This window comes from Jatropha curcas, chromosome 10, assembly GCF_041381405.1.
Source record: "Jatropha curcas cultivar XTBG-Jc1 chromosome 10, XTBG_Jcur_1.0, whole genome shotgun sequence".
NCBI lineage: Eukaryota > Viridiplantae > Streptophyta > Magnoliopsida > Malpighiales > Euphorbiaceae > Jatropha > Jatropha curcas.
The window spans coordinates 3,043,203-3,065,500 of NC_143160.1; the positions used below are offsets into that span (position 1 = coordinate 3,043,203).

A 22,298-nucleotide genomic window follows, 5' to 3' on the forward strand; every position below is an offset into this window, starting at 1 on the left:
AAAACTTTTATTATTAAAGGCACCCGCGTCTGCTGGAGAGAAAGCATATTCGCATATCCAAAAAGAATGATCCTTAACGTGAAGCGTATATTCTCTGTCCAAAACAGGAAGATACCGAGCCCACAATCGGTTTGCCAAAACGGGACCCGCAGGGCGACGTCGATGCCCGGAGTTCCATGACATGGCAACATTAACGGATCGTATTCGATGATGATGGAAAGAGTGAGGTACACGTGGCACTCAATGGTTGTCTGTGTCAAAGCGCCATGCCGCCACATACATAATAAGATTGCAATAGCTTTTAAGAAAGCGCAAGGAAACTTCTTTTTCTGGCTTTTGTTTGAATCGTCGGCTTTGGTATGGCGGTTGTTTCATTGAACTGAGGACAGGGAGATATTATTTTCACCAAGAAAGTTCATAGGATTGGAACTTGGAAGTATTGCAACTGTTTTTGATAAATCGTTTAGTTCATCTTCATTTTAAAAATTGAGGATAATGTCTCCGCAGGATAAGGTTTTGTTTTTTTTTTTTTTCTTATCTTGTGTTATGATGGATTATGCAATCAAAAAGTTTTAAAAAATCATAAAATTTAAGTATTAATCCTTCCTTTTATTTATTTAAAGTTAAATATTTTGAAATAAAATTATAAATTGATGAACTATATAATAAAAATAGTCTCAGAATTACAATGTTATTACGAAAACGACAAATGTTATTGAAAAGGAAAAGCTGTTCCAGCGTGGCATACATATTCTCTACATTCATTGATTAAAAAAAAGAAAAAAACTCTCTGTTTTGAATGATACTCTTTCAGGCTGCAACTTCAAGATAACTAATGTGAGAGAGAACAATTTTTTAAACATTTAATGTCTGATAATTCTGATAATACAGAAAATGTATTTTTAATTTTGTTGCATGATATTATAATTATATATGCTCGTCCTATTGATCAATCTTTTTGAGATGAGAATTATTAATGTTGAATGATGGCTTATTAGAAGGCTAACTCACTAACTCAGATATAAATTATAATAGTATGTAATTAAATAATAAACTTTTTTTTTATTTGGAGTCACTGAGAGTCTCAATAAGTTAAAATGTAGACTACACAATAGAATAATCCTCATATCTGACTCAATAAATGAGTGAGAAACTTTTATTATAAAATATTCGAACTCGAATCACAAGCGTTATAATAAATGAAAAGATCAACTCGATTGCATCTAATTAACAAATAATAAAACTTTTGAATTTATAAACAGTGATTGTGACATATTTTTTGATATACTATTAAAAGGACAAAGTATCGAATCACAAGTGTTATAATAAATGAAAAGATTAATTCGATTTATAATTAATAAATAATAAAACTTTTGAACTTGCAAACAATGGTTGTAGCATATTTTTCGATGTACCGTCAAAAGGACAGAGTAGGGACCGCATCAAAGAAAGTATCGTAAATAGCGTCCGGAATCGTAAATGACTTGCATAATCTGGTGGCCGGAGAGGCCTAAAAATAATAAAATCTCAAATATCATCATGAATGGAAAACCAATAATTGAAATAAAAAGAAAAAAAAGATAGTGGATAACGTCACTGGCCAACATTATACTATTCTGATTTTTAATCTTAAGCAAACAACTTAATCAAGTTACTCAACTTGGCTATTGTTATTTAATATATTTAATTAACACTATTAGCTCGATAAAAATATTATAAAAAATATATAACAAGTTTCCAAAATGAGAAGTAACATTAAGCATGCATATATGCTTTTGATATTTAAATGACATTGGAATTTTAAGTAGTAGTGTGTTTTTATTTTAGTTGGTCCACGTATTGATATAATCTGATTTCATGAGTAATTATTTGATTCGGATAGGATTTTAAAATATAATAATACAAGTAAAGGGTTTTCAAAATGTCAAACAATAATATATAATCTTACCTCTAATTAATGAACCATAAAAGAAGTGGATGTGCTGTGCAGTGTGCGCTTCACTTGTGCCGATTCAAGCCGCAAAACCAGGACCCCAAAGCCCAAACCATTTGTGGCTTTTGGATGGTAATTGGGTTAGTTACTGGGTTTACTTTCCAAATTTTGCTCATTGTACCTGCCTACTGGGTTGGATTTGTTCTCAATCAAAAATTATGTTTTTATATTGTATTTTTATTTTATTTTATTTGGTTAAGGTTGCGGCAATTATTATTATTTGATATTAAAATGTGAAAACATGAATTATGAAACTTCCTTTATATGAATTTCATATATGTTGTTTTTGTCTGTAAATTATTGAGAGTTGTTTAGTTTGCTTCCTCTCTCAATTACTCTGTATTTTTTCCTTAAAATTACTTTTAAGGTTCTAAAAGGATTTACTCAAAAGCGGAGATAAAAAAACTCAGGGGATTGAGTTTTCCTCTTGTGGAAAGCAAAACATAAATCCATTTTCAGATATATATCAGGCTCTAACTTGTCATTAGCAAAATAACAACACTTTCAGATATTTAACTACCCACAGTAGGTCAGTCCTATTTATTTGCCAAAATAGTTAATCTACTAAGATAACCCTGCACAAAAACCCATTTAACCGAAAGCTCAAACACCAGTCTCCTTTCTACTCAACCTTAACATGGAACACATCAGACCTCTCGTCCTCCTTCACCTTGGGCACAATCACCTTCAACACGCCGTTTTTCATCTCCGCTTTGATCTCATCAGTCTTATACAATTTCTCCGGTAGATCAATCCTACTGGTGTACCTCCTGCCGCTCTCTTCCTCATCTGATTCCTTCTCTCCCTCGCCTTTGATGATTAGAGTGTTCTGTTCCACGGAGACCTTCACATCTTCTTTGCCTAGTCCTGGCATGTCAATCCGCAGATTCAGAGCATTATCGGTCTCACGAACGTCGAAGCCTCTGCGAAGTCCGGATCCAATTCCTCTGGAGGAAGAGAATAAAGGATTGTCCATGAATTGGTCCACCATGTTGAGCACTTGGCTCAGGCTCCTGCTTGGCAAGAATGGGTCCACCACATCTGCACGCGTACAATAGATAAAACGGAATTAGTAAAAGGACAGACTTTATCCTGTTTGATCATATAGTATACCTTGTTTGGTTACAGAGAAAGCAGGTAAAAAAAATCCTAAATTGAGAAAATTTCAAATTGGTGCAAGAAACCGCAAAATCAGTCACGAAGAACAAATACATGTAAAACCGTAATATGACCTCATTCCTTTCTTTCCCTTCCTTTTCAAATGGACAAACAAAGATCTCTTTTCAGTGTTTCATAGAGTATGGGCTAAGAAGACGACTACCTGAGAAGAAATCATCTCGATGGCGGGACAGAGAGCGACCCGAACGGCGATCAATTTCACTACCACGCTCGTTGTCATCATTGTCGAACTCGCGGAGAGCATTGGTGTTGAAAAGGCGAGAGCCCGTTGGGGTCGTGGCTACTGGGCGGATCAATCGGAGAGAAGAGGGAATGAGGTTTGAAGAGACAAGCCTTTTAAGAGCAACCGAGTACGCCATTGTTTAGAACTTGAGAAATGAGAAAAGAAGCTTAGTTAATGAGAAATTGAAATCTGGTTTTCAACAAGACGCTGAGAAATGTCTTGATGATTGAAGAAGAAAGGATGGGCTTTTATTTAGGAAATTGGAAGGGGAAATTATAAGATTTTTTCATTTGGAAGGTACTAGAACAGATCATTGAGTGGGGAAGAAGACAGAAAATTCTAGAAAGTATATTATCCGAGAATTCCCGAAGGCAGGGACTGGACTCTGGAGGCGAAAATTGGACGAGCAAGAAAACAACTTGTCGTCGAGTTAAACCAGATTCGGAGAAACGACAAACCGTATCAAACAATGACTGGTAGTTTGGTATATAATAAATGGTGGTAGTAAATAATAAATTGCGTTTTTTACCCCTTATCACTCGATTTGCCTAGTGGTTAAATAATAGTAATAATAAGTTGTGTATATGGTTAACTATATGCAAGTTTCAGGTACGTTTTCGGCGGTTAACCAGAAACAAATGAAACACTCTCTAATCACCGTAAAACTTAAACTCTTTGCGATTGTTTAATTCCTACCCCAAAATCTTTGAAATCTCAAACATTTACCCCTTTCCGCGAATAAGCAACTTATTTTCTTCCTCATGACTGCTCAACCTCGAGCAAGTAGAGTCACCGTATACTGAGCAAAGATGATGCTGGATCTAGGTCCATTTTCGGACGAGAAATTCGATCCTAAGAAATGGATCAACTCTGCTTGCAAAAGTCGCCACCCGCAGGAATCGTTGGACAAGCACTTGGTGGATCTCGAAATGAAGCTTCAGATGGTCTCCGAGGAGATCGCTGTCTCTCTCGAAGAGCAAAGTGCCACTTCTCTCCTCCGTGTCCCGCGTGCCACTCGCGATGTCATTCGCCTCCGTGACGACGCCCTTTCCCTTCGGAATTCCGTCTCTTCAATTCTCCAGAAGCTCAAGAAGGTTAGCTCTGCCTTGTTTAGTGGAGATGCGTGCAGGATTAATTTTTTATGTTGATTTGATCTAATCTGGTTAGTCTTCTGGGAGACGATCAAAATCTGATAGTAGAACATTAAGATTTAATGTTACGTGCTTATCCAAAAAACCATCATCGATGATCCTAATTGTGATATCATAAATAAATTTGGTTTCGTGTTAAGGCGGAGGGGTCCTCGGCGGAATCTATAGCTGCACTTGCTAAAGTTGATACTGTCAAACAGAGAATGGAAGCCGCGTATAGGACTTTGCAGGTAAATTTTGCTACTATTCCTGAAAGTGAATTTATATCATGAATGTAATTTGGACATGATACTTCTTCTATTTCCATTTCGTCACATCAGGATGCAGCTGGTTTAACTCAATTAAGTTCAACTGTAGAAGATGTGTTTGCTAGCGGTGATCTTCCTCGAGCTGCAGAAACTTTGGCCAACATGAGGCATTGCTTGTCTGCCGTAGGGGAGGTAAGTATTTTAGCAGATTGTATATTTTTGCCTGCACTGTGTTTGTTAATCATCAATTTTTATTGTTTTCTTCATTTGTAATTTATTTTGGATTAACTATATCCATTAGGTTGCTGAATTTGCTAACGTGAGGAAGCAACTTGAGGTCTTAGAGGATAGGTTGGATGCAATGGTACAGCCTCGTCTGATGGATGCATTGTCCAATCGCAAGGTCATACATTGTTGCAAAATCTGGTTTGGCTACTGATTGTTTTTTGTTCCTTGTGTTCCTTGCTACTTTTTATCTAGAGATATGATAAATTGTTTTGATCTCAACCATTTACTATGAAGCAGGTTGATATTGCACAAGATTTGCGGGGAATTCTCATTCGAATTGGAAGATTCAAGTCTCTAGAGATGCATTATACAAAAGTTCACCTAAAGCCCATAAAACAGCTTTGGGAAGATTTTGACTCGAGACAACGAGCTAATAAGGTTGCGAGTGAGGAGCATGAAATGGAAAGGCTATCGAGCAACACTGATTTGCATACAATTTCATTCTCAAGTTGGTTGCCTAGTTTCTATGATGAGTTGCTTCTCTATCTTGAACAAGAATGGAAGTGGTATGGTTTGATTTTTCTTTTCCCATATAATAATGCATTTATCAACCACAAAAATGTCAGCTAGGCTAATATATGATATATGCTGCTATTATCAATATTATCTAAACCAGATTTTGAAATTTTGTCAATGTGTTGTTAAAACAAGAAGCCAGGCTAGAAGTTGTTCCATAGTGGTCTATTGTAGTTTAATGGAAAATGACATTATTTGGTTTGTCTGACATATGGATTAGTCTCTGAAATTCCTCAATCTGCATTAAAAAATTGGATGGTTACTCTCGGTAATAGAATCTGATTCTAGAATCACCACTTGACTTACTTTGTGAAAATGCTTTTTAACTCTAGGGATGTATTGAACTCTAGTTTACTCTTGATCTGTTATTACGACAAAGTATGCCCTCATAAATCTATTAGTGTAAAACCTATTTCTTATTAGATAGTGGATCTTATATTTGTCAAAGCACACTCTTGTTGCCTTTGATGACATATCAATGCCTTCTCATTGTTCATTTTTATTATTTCCTTTTGTTGAACAATTTACAGGTGTATGGTTGCTTTTCCTGATGATTACAAGAGTCTTGTACCAAAGCTACTGATTGAGACAATGCAAGCTATAGGGGCAAGCTTTGTTTCCCGTGTCAATCTTGCAACTGGAGATGTTGTTCCTGAAACAAAAGCACTTGCCAAAGGTTTAATGTCACATCCTTTTACAATAATAATAATGTTCTATATTATATAATCGGAGGAGACCTTCTAATTCTCATTTATTGCTGCTATTTTATGATTTCTCAATGCTGATTTAGGCAAAATTTTCTTTCATGCATGGAAATAGTAGCTGTTGAGCACTAGGCATCTGAGTTCTTAAGAGCTGATTTAGTAAAGTAAGATAACTCTCCTGTAGATCTTACCTCTGGTTTTAGGGAATGATCTTGAAGAAACAAAACACTTTATCCTTTTGAAGATTCTGAGTGGCTTCTTCCGCTGCTCCATGACTGTAGAATTCTCTCCTGAAATGTTTGAACAATGCTGGGTTAGGCACAGTTTAGGAGGTACAACTTAAAGTAGTGTCGGATAACTTGATGGTTGGTATATAGGTCAAAAGCACAGTAGAAAATATATTCTTTGAAACTGATGTGTAGTTTTATATGACAAATAATTTTTTATTCTAATGGTTACAAGTCAGTATGGGTCTTGATTCAAGCTCTTTATCACCAGAAAACATCACTATGTTATAATTATAGGTTGTGGAGCATAAAATATTCACAATAGTATTTGTAATTTTATGTTGACATTTGTGTGCTTGCAATTTTATGTTAAATGCCGTTTTAATTTGAAAATGGATATATGTTTTTGGCAATTGAATCTTTTTTATTGTTTCCGTATGTTCCTTTTTTTTAGGTATATTAGACATTTTATCTGGAGATATGCCTAAGGGTATCAAAATTCAGACTAAGCATCTTGAGGCCCTTATTGAATTGCACAACATGACGGGGACATTTGCAAGGAATATTCAGCACGTATTTTCAGAATCTGAACTTCGAGTTTTATTGGACACTCTGAAGGCTGTTTACCTTCCCTATGAATCATTTAAGCAGAGGTGACCAACTGTAAATCAAAACTGGATGCTTCCTTTTGGTTAATTGATTCATATGGAGCACAAGAATAAAAACTTATTTTGGAATCTGGATCAGTTTAATTTGAAAAGGAATTAGTAGTGATGCACCATATTTTCTTTTTGAGCATGGCTTATGTGAACACTGTGATGCCAAATGTTTTTTTGTTTATGAGAAACGGAAGTGTGAAATGTGAATGTGGTCTCAGTCACATACCTCAAAGGCAATTTGTAAATGCACAATTGCACACCTGCACCTAGTTTTGCATATAAAAATCTGTCAATATTTCTCAATTGTCCACAAAGCCCCTCCATCACTTCCTTTTTGTGAACTTGTCGTAATCTGTCTATATTTAGCTTGATACCCAAAAAAGCAGTGCCATGTCACCTACTATGTCCATCACTAGTATTACTGTATTTGAATAGGTCAATATTTTGGCCATCACAGATAGCAGGTTCATCTTTTCAATGTTCTGAGATAGTCACTAAATCTGGTTCTATGTATTTTTGGTTGTATCAATGATGGTTCAAATATTGCAAACCCCATTTCAGACCTGCTTCACATATGCCTCTTGATTAATCACCAAGAATGTTTGCTGGTGTTTTCCTCTAGTTGACAAAGGATTAAATGTGGTATAGGTATGGACAGATGGAACGGGCCATCCTGTCTTCTGAGATTGCAGGGGTGGACCTAAGGGGAGCTGTCACTCGTGGTGTGGGAGCACAGGGAATTGAACTGAGCGAAACAGTTAGGAGAATGGAAGAGTCTATTCCCCAAGTTATCGTACTTCTTGAAGCAGCTGTTGAGAGGTGCATTAACTTTACGGGTGGCTCTGAGTCAGACGAGCTAATTCTTGCCCTTGATGACATAATGTTACAGTATATTTCTTTCCTGCAAGAAACCCTTAAATCACTAAGAGCTGTCTGTGGATTGGATAGTGTTGGTGATCCAAAGAGGGATGTGGGTTTAGAGAAAAAGGAAGGGGGCCAAAATGTACGCAAAGGTGACTTGGTTTCAAATGAAGAGGAATGGTCCATTGTCCAGGGGGCTTTGCAGATACTAACTGTTGCAGATTGTCTAATGAGCAGATCCTCTGTCTTTGAAGCTTCCTTGAGAGCTACTCTGGGGAGACTGAGCACAACTTTGTCTCTTTCAGTATTGGGATCCAGTTTGGACCAAAACCAGTCACATGTTGCTGCTAATGATGGAAATGGGGAACCATCTTTGGGTGGAAGGGCTGCTTTGGATGTGGCAGCTGTCAGGCTTGTTGATGTTCCTGAGAAGGCTCGGAAACTTTTTAACCTTTTAGATCAGGTATATGAGTTTCCTATATTTGTATTCCTCTCTCTCCTGGGAAAGCTCATGCATATGCCAGAGTGATAGCCTTGCAGTAATTTCTTTTTTGCCTTGTATTTAAATTGTTTTTCGGATTTGGCAATCTTTTTCTTTGGTTTTAAGACCCTGTTTTTTTGCGTTTGCTGGTTCAACAATGCGCAGACCATAACAGTGAAATCATTTGTGTTGTCTTGCAGTCAAAAGATCCTCGGTTTCATGCACTTCCAGTTGCATCACAGAGAGTTGCAGCATTTGCTGACACAGTGAATGAACTTGTATATGATGTCCTTATATCTAAAGTACGGCAACGCCTCAGTGATGTGTCTCGTTTGCCTATCTGGTCCTCAGTAGAGGAACAGAGTGCTTTCCCTCTTCCAACCTTTAGCGCTTATCCACAATCATATGTAACCAGTGTTGGTGAATATCTTCTAACTCTGCCCCAACAGTTGGAACCCCTTGCTGAGGGTATATCTAACAGTGATGCAAACAATGATGAAGCCCAATTTTTTGCAACTGAATGGATGTTTAAGGTAACCATCCTATACTGATCCTGACTATATGCTGATCTGATAAGTATCAAAAACTCCACTCTTTTGAGAGTTTGGTGAACTAATCTACCGAAGGCAGGAATAAATGAATAAGCTTGTTAAAAGATGCATGAATTAGATAGGAAAAAGCTCACCAATGCAGCTTGGTCCTCTTTAAAAACTCAGCAAACAGCCTCTCTAAGATCTTTTATTATGTCATAATTTTGATAAGATGCTTTTGGTCCATAAGAACACGTGCCTGGTGTTGGCTATGGTGCTTTATACTGCTGGTGGATCGATTTGAAAGACATTACGATTTTTAAAATCTTAGTTTCCCTATTGTTCATGCAAATAACTCGGGCCAATCTGATGGGAGGAAATTGTCTCTTCTGCGTTGTTGTAGGTTGCGGAAGGTGCCACTGCTCTTTACATGGAGCAATTGCGGGGTATTCAGTACGTAACAGATCGTGGAGCACAGCAGCTGTCTGTTGATATTGAGTACTTGAGTAATGTGCTTTCTGCTCTGTCAATGCCAATTCCTCCGATCCTTGCAACATTTCACACATGCTTCTCAACCCCTAGAGACCAGCTGAAGCATCTAGTAAAATCGGATGCAGGGAACCAGCTTGATATTCCAACGGCAAATCTTGTGTGTAAAATTCGGCGCGTTAGTTTAGATTAGAGTTTTACAAGTATAGTAAAAAAATTTTGGATATTTTGCTCTCGTATTCTTTTTTATTATAGTAGATTTACGAAGAAGTATATTCCTCTTAAATTTTTTAAATATATGTGTGTTGTTTCCTTTTTTATTTTTTTTGTTTTCGAAATAAAGGGAATATCTTGTTTTTGTAATTCTGGCCTTTTCTTTGTATGAATGCACTTCCAATTTTTTAACTTCAAAAGCAAACGTGAGCTGTAATCTCTGTTCAATGAACTATGTTCGCGAGGGCAGCAGTCAAGTAATCAAGTCGACAGATGAAAAATATGCTAACATTGTCGTCAAAGATTTGCTTATTAAAGATGGGGTACTTCACTTGCCCGTACAAAGATTCCAAACTGGTGCTTCAAAATTCTCCACCAATCTATTATAAATGAAAGCAGGTCAAACCTCATCATTTTCGCGGTACAGTTATACTTGCCGTCTTAAAATATAAATCAGTTTAAAATTTTTTACATAAGGATTAAAAAAATATTTAATTATTTTAGATTATAGCAAATTCAACAGTAATTTGATTAAATTATCCTTTATCTCAAAATTAATACTCATTTTGTTCCAAAATATAAATCGTTTAAGATTTTTACACACGGATTAAGAAAGTAATTTGATAAAATTGTCATTTATCTCAAAACCAATAGTTGCTTGTGAAATATTGATTGTATTTAGCGTAAAAAAAGCCAACATTGAAAAAATATTATTTATTATTTTTTAAAATACACAATTTTTCGGACAAAAAAACAAATCAAAGTCGACTTATATTTTGAGACAGAGAGAGTAGTTGCTTGTGAAGTATTTATTATATTTAGTGTAAATAAAAGCAACATTGAAAAAAAATCATTTATTATTTCTTAAAATACACAAAACGACTTATATTTTGAAACAAAATAACAAACCAAAAACCTGGAGACAGAGGGAGTATGAACCATTAAGCTCCAAATTCTAACTCCTACCGACTCCTTTTGGGGCGTCTGGTTTTATTCACATTACCTGGGAATTGGAATTGATAGCTATAGTTCAGTAGATTTAAGTTTATGATTTTACATATTAAGGCAAGAGAGGAAAGGGAATAATTGAAGAGAAGGAGGTGACAATGGAAACATTTCCGGATCCTTTTGTGCGATCTTTTGGCTGGTAAACGGCTTTATCTACATATTGCAACAAAAGAAAAAATGAACTAAATTATCCCGACTAGCAATATATTCCATGTCGCAGACAGTGTTTACAACTGTTGAGAGTACAACGAGACATTTGCTGTTAAAATGGCACGAAGGCACAATCCAATTAGCCATGACAATTGCATCCGGAATGTGAACCATTTCGGCAGGGAATATGTGCTTTGACACATTACAACGCTACATCTCCATGCTAATAGTAAACTTAATCAAAGTGGGTGGCATTAAATCAATGGTTAAAGATTTAGTATCACAAGCTAGTAAATATGCCGTTTCTCTTCTCTCTCTGCATAACAATCCCCATCAACTGACCACTGGACATTTGTATAACCCAAAATAACATAAACCAGTTCAAATTCTATAGTGTGTACAGAAACCACAGCCATTTCCACATGGCAGAAGCAAATCAAGATTATATAGTAATATCAGCTGCAAATTGCTCTTACAAATGGTTCCTAAAAGAATTACATCTCACTTCGTATCTTTCAATTTGAAAATATTTTTCCCTGCACAAACCAATCATTTACCCATTTACCAGCAGCTACTATACCATCCAGGTTCACCAGATTAAATTGTCTTCCCTGCAAACTGGAATAGAAAGAAGGTATACGACATATCATACACATCTATTAAGTTACCTCCAAGCCGCCCACAAAAGTGCAAGTTACAGGTTTTGCAACGTTGCATAACCTTGCATCCCAGTCCACTGAAGTGCATTATCAAAGAAGTGTAAAAAAACAGCATTAAAGCAATCGTGCTTTAAACAGACGGCTCAGAAGCCATGAAAATCACGCTGCAAAGAGTAGTAGTTACCTACAATTGTCTGAACCTGATTTTGAAATTGACTCCAAAAATATCCTATTCTGTAAAAGGAGGAAATCCATTTCTGCATGAACATGAATTATAAAGCTTTCACAATTTTCTACCTTCAACGACGCAAAGCCCATTGGTCTTAATAAAAGCCCTTTCATTCGCATGACCAATGATTCAAGTTCCACCAAACAATGGGTTCAGAAAGCAAGGAAAGGAGCAATGACCACCCCTACCTTGTAGATTGTCGACATGTTGATATAATTTATTGATCATCCCGCCTAATAATTTTAAATTGAACATGGTTAATCCTAATAAATTTTGGGATTTTAGACTTTCATCATTTTTTAGTGGAGGAAACAGCAGTATCAAACAAAAATACATCAACTTGAATGAGAAACATCAAATCTATGATAAGCATGGTAAGGGCCATAATAGAAATAAGATATGGTTACCTCGAAACTGAGACATAATATCATCGTCCCTATCAGCAGCAGTGTCATTCATGCATATAATTTGACTCTGTCCTCTTAAAATACATGAGAACAGGATAGCCATCAATAACCCCAGAACAAACGGAGGTACACTAGACTCTAAAAATAATGCTCTAGAACAATTGCATAGAAGAAATTGAATTCAGCCAAAGCCTAAGATGAACGTAAAGGACTTACAACAGTATCAAGTCATACCTACCTCAACCTTTCTCCTCTATTAATATTTGATGTAAGGGAGGTATAGTCTCAACAAGCTGTGATATAGCAAGAAACAATTTTACCCATAATGTTGATTGAACTCAAGAGTCCAAAAACGCATGCTCATAAAACTTCAAGATTGGAAAGGTCTACCTCATTTAATTTAAAAGCTTGGATATCTATCTACATAATCCATTTAATATGGGCGAACTGGACTTCTAGAGGATCTCCTGTGACCATGTCTAACAGGGGAACGTGACCTACTCCGATCGCGATATCTATCCCTGCCACTATCTCTTCCATTCCTGGACCTCCAATCTGTTCCCTTTCCTCCGTCCCCACTTGCTCTGCCATTCCGGTCTCGTGACCTTTCACGATCCCGTTCACGTTCTCGATTGCGGTCCCTCTCCCTGTCTTGATCTCTATCACGATACCGGTCCCTATCATCAGAACCGCTCCTCTTCCTCCTCTTCTTGTTTTCCTTCTCCCTCTGCTTTCTCCGTTCTTCAGCTTCTTTCTCCCTAGCTAGTCTCTCCTCTTCCCTTCCCTTCTCCTTAGCTTCCTGGAAAATGTATTCCTCATTTCTTGTAAAGGAAGAAGAACAAAGAAATCGCAAGTTTTGTAATTCATTCTCAGAAATGTTAACTCACCTTGTATTCTACAATGAAATCTCGGACCATGCCATAACCTATGTGTTGCTTCCCTGTGACATGAGACTGGGTTCTTTCAGCAGCATCATTTGCTACTAGAAAAGAACCACAAATCTCGCATAAGGCCATCTTTTTTTCCTGTGGAACCATCAATACTTTATCATTCTGGGACTGAATCAATGTCTTCTCGGCATTGAGCTCGTCAACCTGCAAATGAAACTTCAAAAGTTTGCGTTAATTGATCATGGTTGGCCACATGACCTGGCCAGATTTTTGGGAACTGTTTTAGCTAGGAAAATAATCAATCCACAATTATAAAGAAGACAAGAAGGAAAACAAAGCATCTTAACAGTGAAAAGTCATTTCTTGAAGTTCATAGTACTTGTAAAGAATAAGTTCCTGCAAATTAAATAAATTGACATTTTTTTATGCGTGCGCTATAATATTTTGGTTTTCCAGCTGAGAGAGGTACTTGGTATTTGTTGGTAAAATAACTGCACCTTTTTCATAAGAGCTTGAGCTTCATCCACCTTTCCAGCTTCACCAAGGGACTCCACTTGCACCAGTAGATTCTTTATTTTCTCCTCTACCACAGATAACTGTTCAGACTTTTCAGTTGACAGTGGAGGAGGTGGTACAGGCTCCTCCCCTTGAGCTAGACGTTCTCGGCCACGCCTAACTCTTCTATCCAAATCCATCACCTATAATAACAAGATAATTATGTCAGAGAAAATGTACAAGTGATCAACCATTACAAGCAACCAAACCACACTGAAGTACAGAACCTACCAATTTCTCACAGCGCTGAGCAAGTTCAGCTTCAAATTTAGACAGATATCTATCATGTCTTGGGGACTTCTCAAAGCTAAAGTCAGAAATTAATCAAAACACCCATTACATTAAGATCGGAAAATGCAGGTAGCGAATATAACAATCTAAACTTTGAGACAAATTCAGAATATCATTAACAGGAGAGCATTCTTATCCATGTCAGCTGGATCCAATGCTTAGAAGACAAAATGAACTTGGTTCTATTACCTCCTTAAGATTTATTATCTGCTGCAACACAAACATAACCATGCAATACAATTGAGAAAATATAAAGCAAGAAAAAGCCAACACATTTAAAAATTTGGACTCCATTTGTTGTAAGGAAGTTATCAGCATCCTTAAATTATTTATCTCAAAAAGATAAATAGGCAACATCTTAGCACAACAGAGGCTGCATAGATAATTAAATTTGTAGCCTTTATTACACATGTTAAGCACTAAATAATTAATGTGAAAAAACTAGCAGTATAAGGAGGAAGCTAAATTCAATAGAAAAATTTCAATCCTACAAATAGTTTTGTCAATACCTATATTTGCAGACATACATAATTTTTCACAATCTCTCATGCAAATGCAAAGAGTTTCATAACACAACAAAAAGCTCACACCTTTCTTTCAACTTTGCATCATGAATCCTATCACACGGCCCTGGCAAATAAACAAGACAAGAAGTAAGTAGACAAATCCAAGATTCTCCAAGAGTAAGAAGATAACTGAGCAAAACTAAGGGCAAAAAAAAAAGATGTAACTAACCAAGATCACTTTTGGTGTTGACAAAGAGGTCATGAGGACAAAACCGAGCCATATAATATGGACAGACCTCCTTAGAATCCCACGTTATTTCTTTGTACTCTTTTTTCTGGTCGTCCGTCAAATTACGGTCTGATAAATTCACCATTCCATAATCATTAAAGGAAAAAAAAAAAAAAAGATTATACAACAATAACAAGCAAGCTTTAAGAAATTCAAATCAGGTAAATTTTGAGCAGACAACAATCTCAATGTGTTAAAAAAAATCAATTTTGTGGAGGACACAATACCAGCTCCCATCAGTTCATCTAACATAGCTCGCTGCAGGTCCATCGTCAACAACAGAAAGTTGAGGTTTAGGATCGAAGGAGCACTGTTTTAGGGATAAACTTTATGGCCTTTAATAAAAGGAGCTAGGGTTCTAAGGATTGGGGAGGGAGGGGATTTCGTGGGGGTTAGGGTTTGGTTGGATTTTTTGTGTGGTTTTAACTCGGGCTCGGGGAGAGAGATGATAGGCTGACCTGGAGGCTGGAGCAGCAATGTGCAGGGCAGACGACGGAATTTGGAGTTTATACAAACGATCCCATGTTGTCGTTTGGAAGGAAGATGCACTTGCGAGTAAATTTAACAAAATCGAACGACCAGCCCTGGGCGATGTCCTTGTACAAATGATTGTCGTTCGCTTTTGGAAAGACCGGTCGAACGACTTGTCCAATGTTTTGAAGTGCGCTTTTTACATTTTATTCAATAAAAATCAGTTATTTATCGTTTTAGAATTTTGCACACAGGTTGTCTAAGTTTAATTGAATCTCGTAAATGCAGATTATCAGATATAATAAGTAAGTTTCATATGCAGTATTAATCAAAATGTTTATTTGAAAAAAATATGATGCTAGGTTAAGTAAATTGGTTCTATAAAGTTAATTAAAAGCTGAATGATGCAATTGACGAGATGAAAAAATTCCATATATTAATCAAATTTTTTACTCTGTAGAAGACAAATTAAAGAGGGCCCACACAATTATAAAACATAAGGGAAAAAAAAAAAAAATAGTAGCAAGGTGCAAAACAATGTCCAACCACATATTCATTGCAAAGAATTATCCAAAAGAAGTATCCACCTGTGGCTCTCCTCTGTAGTTTTCGTTTTTTTCAAATTCTCCACAAACCAAAAATGAACTCTTTCTATCCTTCATCATCAAATTATACCAATTAACATCAACCACTAGCACTAGCCCTCCCACTCTTCCGCCATGAATGACACAGTAGACAAGCTAGTAATCTTCTTAGCAAAAAGAGATGGCATTGACAAGCTTGTCAAGACTTTCCAGTACGTATCGAAGCTAGTTCACTGGCATGCAGAAGCCACGAGCCCAGATATTGCAAATAGGTTTAAGCAATGGGAAGTTGCTTCAGGTCTTAGTAGAAAAGCTTTTAGAACTGGAAGATTCCTCACTGGCTTTAATGCAATAAGAAGAAGCCCTGGTTCAAGCCCAGGTTTTAGGTTCTTATCCGTTCTTGCTAATGCAGGAGAAATGGTCTATTTCTTTTTTGACCATTTTCTTTGGTTATCAAGAATTGGAACTTTGGACGCGAAGTTGGCAAAAAAGATGAGCTTCATTTCAGCTTTTGGTGAGTCTTTTGGGTATATATTTTTTATTATAGCTGACTTTATTATTATCAAAGAAGGAATAAGGGCAGAAAGAAAGCTTGTTTCTTCTAAAGAAGATTCAAAAGAAGTGAAAGATAATATAAGAAAGATTAGAGCAGACAGAATTATGAGGTTCATGGCAGTTGCGGCTAATATTGCAGACTTGATTATTGGATTGGCTGAAATTGAACCCAACCCATTTTGCAACCATACTGTCACTCTTGGGATTAGTGGATTGGTCTCTGCTTGGGCTGGTTGGTATAGAAATTGGCCTTCGTAGATATGAAATCATAAACATCACAGCCTAATTGGTGTTATCTGCTATGGAACTGCAATCCAATCATCATCATAGCGATTGAATTACTATATTGCACCAACTGCACGGTTGAGTTAATTTTATTTTATATAATATATAGTTTTTCTTCTTTTTCTTTTGTTGCTCCAGTATTAATATGCTTTTCTTTTGTTTAATATGGGAGGAAGAATTATTGCTGATAAAATTTGAGCTCGTAGATTATATTTTCACATGACCGTTAAACAGAAACTTCAGAGTCTTTAAGTACAGAAGAAAGATTAATTGAATGCTTTATCACATTGAAATTACCTGCACTTTCATGGCCTGAAAACGAATAGAACATTTAATCCCAAATAAAATTCCGATTGCTTCAACGATGAAAGGTCTAAACGTAATTGTTTGAAAGGCTTCCATGCACTCACCAAAACACCTCTATCTGTTTCTGATAAATAACACTAACACCGCTCAAATAACAACAATCTTCATATATTATAATACATTATTTAATTAAATATATTAATATTTTGAATTGAAAATAAAATTTTGGAAAATAATAATTTCATTCCTTATTCTGTATCTCAATTTTCCATATTTCCAATGGAATTTCTTGTTATGTAAAGTTTTAGAAAGGAACATTCTAAACTAAATTACTCCCACATGCTAAACTGATTTAGTATTTAATTTTATTTTTGTAATTTTCTAATATTTATGTACATTTCTTTTGCTTTATTTTTTATTTTTTATTTTTTATTCTTCCGTATCCCAATAAGATAAGCTGGTAAGTATGAATTGGCATGAAATAATTTATAGTCAATGGTTAAGATAGCTATAATTAAAATTTTTGAAATAAATTATGGGATAAACCGAAAATAATGTGAAAATGCAAGAATTCTACACGTGGCGATCTTTTTTAATTCATGTAATGAGGTGGAATTACAAGGATTTAATACTATGGCGGCCCAAAATGTCATGGCCCATCTTCTAGTATCAATTTATTGGACTAGTCGATCGACGATTCAAATTCTCGGGTTAAAGTCTAAAGCCTGACTCTGCGGGACGGTGACTGGTTAGCGTATTTGAAGAAATCCTATGGACTAAAGTAATTGAAGTTGACTTTGTGAGAAATTTCTTGTCTTTAACCTTTAAATTCAGATAGATTTTGCAGATTTACCAGATTTACAGTGTTACAGAGCATAGAATTGAAGTCCAGGTTAGAGTTCTCTCGCATTTTAGATCAATCAGGAGTCTTCTTGTTTGGGCGTTCGATATTGGGTTGGTGAGATCAGATGGCAGAAGGAAGCAATCACTCACGATATGTGAAGCTGACGAAAGAGCAAACGGCTGTAGAGGACATTAAGCCTGGTGAGCTGAATCAGCCAATCGAAGTTCCTCAGGTTTCAATCTATCTCCGTATCAGTTCAGAACTTTTTCTTTTGTTTTTTGTCAAGAGTTGAAATTTAATTCTTAACAATGGAGGATTGAAAAGGTGTATCTGATTTATTTTATAAACCAGTTTTAGGTCATATTACGAATTTATAAATTCTGCGTGGGATTTTGGCCGAAACTGTTTAAAAATCTGATCTTTGAATGTGTGAATAATCCTTTGGCAGTTGGCTGTTCGCAAGTGCAACGAATGTGGGCAGCCTCTGCCCGAAAACTTTGAGCCTCTAGCAGACGAGCCTTGGACTACCGGAATTTTTGGCTGTACTGAAGATACTGAAAGTTGTAAGTTTGATCTACAAAAAATACGCTGCATATAGAACATTTTTTGAGGCCATGTTTTTGTTCATCTCTTTCCTGGATAGTCATGTCTATTAATTTTCTGCCTAATAAATCTTTCTCAATGTATCAGTGCTTAATTTGTGTAATTTCTTTTGTTAAGGCTACACGAAATGTCACAAGAATGTGGGTTTGAAATTGTCTTTGCTAGTTAAAGCGACATTGACAATTTGGACAAGTGATAACTATCCATGGCTGTTATATTGTTATTATCAGTCATAACCACTGAAAGTTGTTTTGAACTTCTCTGTGTCAAATTGAAGAAGTAATGTGAAGCCAAGTTTTGATTAAAAGAGATGAAGGCCAAATAATGGTGATGTCACATATTGCAATCACCTTTTTGTTTCTCATCCTGACCTTTGTTCTCATGTACAAATATGCAGTAGTTGCCAAAGATTACAAAGTAATTGCATTGTCTATTCATTTATCTTTTATAAATTGAGCCAGCAAAGAGAGTCTATTGTGAGTTTAACCCCATTGTGCTTCTTATGTGTATGAGCGTGTGTCTTAGTATAATTTTAAAGAAGGAAGATGACCAGAAGCCACATAAATTTATGATTTTCTTATTTCACAACGCAACAGGCTGGACAGGACTATTTTGTCCTTGTGTATTATTTGGGCGAAATGTTGAGAGCTTACGAGACGATACCCCTTGGACTAGACCTTGCATTTGTCATGCCATTTGTGTTGAAGGTGGAATGGCACTGGCAGCAGCAACAGCGATCTTCCATGGTGTTGACCCAAGAACATCATTTCTAATCTGTGAGGGTCTACTTTTTGCTTGGTGGATGTGTGGCATTTACACTGGTCTTGCTCGGCAATCCTTACAGAAGAAATATCACCTCAAGGTAACATGAAGTTGTCTAAATTACCACACTTTTTGTCTTACAGGGCCATGTGGATCCTTAAAAATGTTTCTGGGCATATAGAAGATTAGTAGGTACACATTTGGGTAGATGTTGCAAGATAAATGCTTTGCACAATCTTGCATATTTCATAGAAGAACTTAGTTGTTCAGGATAATGAGCATTTTATAGAATTTTCCTGCATGCCCATCCCATCCCATCCATTTCCATACCCCACCCAAGCATTAAGCATGTGGGAGATTGAGGAAGTGATGGGTTATTTTATTTTATTGCATATATGCTAAAATCAAGGACATATGTTGTTATATCAGTTCATGCACAGACAGCCAGAGCAGAGCTACCTGTAATGGAAGGGGGGCAATTGCTTCCCCTTCTCTCTCTAAAAATTCCTTTAGCATTGATAAGTCTTGAACTTTGATCATCATGCACTTTCAATGAGCTTAAAACCATCTCCTCTCCCCCCGCCCACCCCCCCCCCCCCTCTCCTTATCCTGGCTCTGTGCCTGTTGACAGCTGAAATTCATTGCAAATATGCTGATATGATTTTGCTCCTGCAATTTTTAATTGCTTTTTGATTGACATGTTTTTATTCAACCTCTTGTGACGAAATTACTTCCATTGCCTGCCTTTGCTGTTTCATCAGCTGACCAACTTCAATAAGAACATCAAGCTAACATCCTCATTGGCCAATTTTTCGGATTGCATTTGAAATTTTTTGTTTGCATGTTCTAACTAGGTTCATCATTTAGCTTCCTCGCTGTCAGTGTTAATATTTATCGTATAATGATAATGCATATATGCTCACTGTAAATCAGATAATTAGAGTCAAGAATATGTTTTCTTTTATCTTTTTCTCTTATGCTCAAATTGGAAAGTCTAGTCTTTTGAACAAAGGCTCAGTATTTTATCTGGGCTTGCAATTTACTAACTTGTTTCCTTCACGGACTGCAGAACTCACCCTGTGATCCATGCATGGTGCACTGCTGCTTGCACTGGTGTGCTTTGTGCCAAGAACACAGGGAGATGAAAGGACGCCTATCAGACAACTTTGTGATGCCAATGACCATCGTCAATCCACCCCCTGTTCAGGAGATGAACTCCGCCAGTGAGAACCAGAATTCTGAACCATCCTCTGAAAAAGGCACCAACTTAGAGATGCAGCCTTTGTGAATCCACAGTCACAAGTACACAAAAGTCTAGTAATAAGCAAATTTCATATGGAAAATGATTTTCCAGCTGTAGAACAGATACTTATACAAGAAACTCTCGAGAATGATGAACCTTTGCTAGAATTGATACTTTTTGGATGTAGGGAAGTTCAGTTTTGACAAGTATTGTTGTCTTCTCATATTCACCCATATCTTGTACCTGTTTTCTTACTTCATTTGACTACACAAGATGCCATTTTGTATGCAACATCGCTTTCAGGCTTCCAGTTTCTTTTGTTGTTAATTTCGAAGCACATGGTCGCTTCTTGTATTATTGATTCTCTTATTGGGAATACACTCTACAATAGTCTCAGATTCACATAATTGCTTTGTGAAATGAACTGTCCAATTCTGTAGATTTCCCAATTTGCAAATCGGGAAGAGAAGAAGTAGAAGATAATGATTGGGGTCGGCCGGTCTCTCCACTTTCGTTTATCACCAGGGGGCAGTGGCTAATAATGGTGGAAGCAGGCCCACAAATGATAGATAGATGGAACAAATTATGGTAATATCAGTTCCCCAAGTTAAAAAGCTGAAATCAATAGACTGCCTCGAGGCCCTCCCGATTCCCCAACCACGTTCCTTTATTTATTATATTATTATTTATGACATTGGTCATATATTTTGCGTCCAGAAAACACTAAAAGACTTGCTTTTTCTTGTCTTATTCAAAACCAAAATCAACGAATGCATAGAAAAAGGCTTGTCCTGTCAAAATTCAAAGTTGAAACGTTTCAAAAATATCTGCTACCTAACAATTAGAACTAATTTCTCAAAGCACCTGTCTTTCTCTCTCCCTCTCTGGAAGGCGAAAGCTTGGACTTGTTTCAGTTATGGAGAGACCTCAGTCAGAGAATGGTAGCAAGAGAATCAGGGGAGTGGTGAAGGGCAGAGAAATGGTACAGCGTCCACCTAGGCGCATGTTAGCAGTGCCATCCGTGGTGAAGACACAACAGCCCAATCAAGCAATGCTAGCAGCAATAGCCGTTGATTTAAATGTCCGTCTGAGATCGGCTGATATGCCCGGTGCAATGCAGGAGCGTGCGTTTCGGTTCACCAGAGCAGCTCTGGATGCAAATCTCGAGAAGAGGCCCAATCCTACGCGTATTGCCATGTGTCTCAAGAAGGTAAACATTCTGTTCTGTTTGGTCTGTTAAAATTAAAAAATGGCTACTCGAGTCTTACAAATCCTGCTTCTAGCGGAAATTTTTGCTTCTGAAGTAATTTTTTAATTTTGTTTTTAGATCATGTATCAATTACTTTGCTGGCACCCGCAATTTTGTTTGAATTCTGAATTTAGGTGCAACATATTTCAAATATAATTGAAATAATGGAAGCTTTGCTGGTTCAATAGAAAATGACGGGTCAATACTTTGGACTTTGTATCAGGAATTTGATGCAGTGTATGGGCCGGCATGGCATTGCATTGTGGGGGAGAGTTTTGGATCATTTGTTACTCACTCGAGTGGTGGATTTGTCTACTTCTCTGTGGACAAACTCTCTTTTCTCCTCTTCAAGACCGAAGTCCGACCAGTCAGGAGGTCACCTCTTCCTCCTCCTTTGACGAATCTTAATATTAATTAATGCTTTGTAGTATCTGAGAATGTAAGAATTTAAGATAGTTAATTCCATTTCATTCTGTTAAAAAAAACAAAAAAAGGAACGAACTTGAAGTCTTTGTCTGTTCCATTTGCAACTTCTCAAATTAAACATAAGCAGATGCTCTGTAAGAAATCAGACAATAAAGAGATAAGGAATGACAAGCTTAAACAATATTATCTGGATCTTCAAACTGAGTGTTCTTTCCGTCCACCCT

The 22,298-nt window shown here is 36.7% G+C and overlaps 6 protein-coding genes and 1 long non-coding RNA gene across 12 annotated transcripts; 4 read left to right on the forward strand and 3 right to left on the reverse strand.

The window, feature by feature from the left end:
- Positions 1–2,390: 2,390 nt before the first annotated feature.
- LOC105648611 (23.6 kDa heat shock protein, mitochondrial) lies at positions 2,391–3,677 on the reverse strand. 2 transcript variants are annotated; one of them, XM_012235054.4, is made up of 2 exons: positions 3,315–3,677; positions 2,391–3,034 (listed from the first exon to the last, which is right to left on the reverse strand). In XM_012235054.4, the coding sequence occupies exons 1-2, from the start codon at positions 3,529–3,531 to the stop codon at positions 2,616–2,618; spliced, it is 636 nt and encodes a 211-aa protein (XP_012090444.1). In that variant the 5' UTR covers positions 3,532–3,677; the 3' UTR covers positions 2,391–2,615. The 2 variants fall into 2 exon arrangements, with proteins under 2 accessions (XP_012090444.1, XP_020540789.1); XM_020685130.3 differs by having other exon boundaries at positions 3,312–3,677.
- A 334-nt stretch (positions 3,678–4,011) lies between these two features.
- On the forward strand, positions 4,012–9,912 carry EYE (conserved oligomeric Golgi complex component-related / COG complex component-like protein). Its single transcript, XM_012235055.4, has 10 exons — positions 4,012–4,489; positions 4,687–4,776; positions 4,867–4,986; positions 5,096–5,197; positions 5,320–5,588; positions 6,129–6,274; positions 6,984–7,182; positions 7,837–8,512; positions 8,731–9,063; positions 9,464–9,912. The coding sequence occupies exons 1-10, from the start codon at positions 4,205–4,207 to the stop codon at positions 9,740–9,742; spliced, it is 2,499 nt and encodes an 832-aa protein (XP_012090445.1). The 5' UTR covers positions 4,012–4,204; the 3' UTR covers positions 9,743–9,912.
- Positions 9,913–10,948: 1,036 nt separating this feature from the next.
- Positions 10,949–12,318, reverse strand: LOC149492926 (uncharacterized). The gene is made up of 4 exons (XR_016318469.1): positions 12,216–12,318; positions 11,764–11,836; positions 11,589–11,656; positions 10,949–11,456 (listed from the first exon to the last, which is right to left on the reverse strand). It is a non-coding gene; the product is annotated as an uncharacterized LOC149492926 (long non-coding RNA).
- On the reverse strand, positions 12,188–15,234 carry LOC105648613 (LUC7 N terminus domain-containing protein). 4 transcript variants are annotated; one of them, XR_002286036.3, is made up of 9 exons: positions 14,974–15,234; positions 14,687–14,815; positions 14,542–14,581; positions 13,892–13,967; positions 13,603–13,803; positions 13,103–13,309; positions 12,606–13,014; positions 12,454–12,508; positions 12,188–12,289 (listed from the first exon to the last, which is right to left on the reverse strand). XR_002286036.3 is itself a non-coding variant. In XM_012235057.3 (8 exons), exons 1-7 carry the CDS (start codon positions 15,014–15,016, stop codon positions 12,649–12,651), a joined length of 1,062 nt encoding a protein of 353 aa, XP_012090447.1. In that variant the 5' UTR covers positions 15,017–15,234; the 3' UTR covers positions 12,355–12,508; positions 12,606–12,648. The 4 variants fall into 4 exon arrangements, 2 of the variants coding, with proteins under 2 accessions (XP_012090447.1, XP_012090446.1); XR_001047584.4 differs by having other exon boundaries at positions 12,454–13,014; XM_012235057.3 differs by lacking the exon at positions 12,188–12,289 and having other exon boundaries at positions 12,355–12,508.
- Positions 15,235–15,763: 529 nt separating this feature from the next.
- On the forward strand, positions 15,764–16,778 carry PEX11B (peroxin 11B). Its single transcript, XM_012235058.4, has one exon. It carries the CDS (start codon positions 15,937–15,939, stop codon positions 16,612–16,614), a length of 678 nt encoding a protein of 225 aa, XP_012090448.1. The 5' UTR covers positions 15,764–15,936; the 3' UTR covers positions 16,615–16,778.
- Positions 16,779–17,600: 822 nt separating this feature from the next.
- LOC105648616 (PLAC8 family protein) lies at positions 17,601–20,709 on the forward strand. 2 transcript variants are annotated; one of them, XM_012235060.4, is made up of 5 exons: positions 17,601–17,728; positions 17,812–18,023; positions 18,240–18,354; positions 18,991–19,256; positions 20,226–20,709. In XM_012235060.4, the coding sequence occupies exons 2-5, from the start codon at positions 17,916–17,918 to the stop codon at positions 20,442–20,444; spliced, it is 708 nt and encodes a 235-aa protein (XP_012090450.1). In that variant the 5' UTR covers positions 17,601–17,728; positions 17,812–17,915; the 3' UTR covers positions 20,445–20,709. The 2 variants fall into 2 exon arrangements, with proteins under 2 accessions (XP_012090450.1, XP_037491873.1); XM_037635945.2 differs by having other exon boundaries at positions 17,651–18,023.
- Positions 20,710–20,855: 146 nt separating this feature from the next.
- Positions 20,856–22,158, forward strand: LOC149492927 (uncharacterized). The gene is made up of 2 exons (XM_089715336.1): positions 20,856–21,609; positions 21,872–22,158. Exons 1-2 carry the CDS (start codon positions 21,316–21,318, stop codon positions 22,064–22,066), a joined length of 489 nt encoding a protein of 162 aa, XP_089571462.1. The 5' UTR covers positions 20,856–21,315; the 3' UTR covers positions 22,067–22,158.
- The last annotated feature ends 140 nt before the right edge of the window (positions 22,159–22,298 follow it).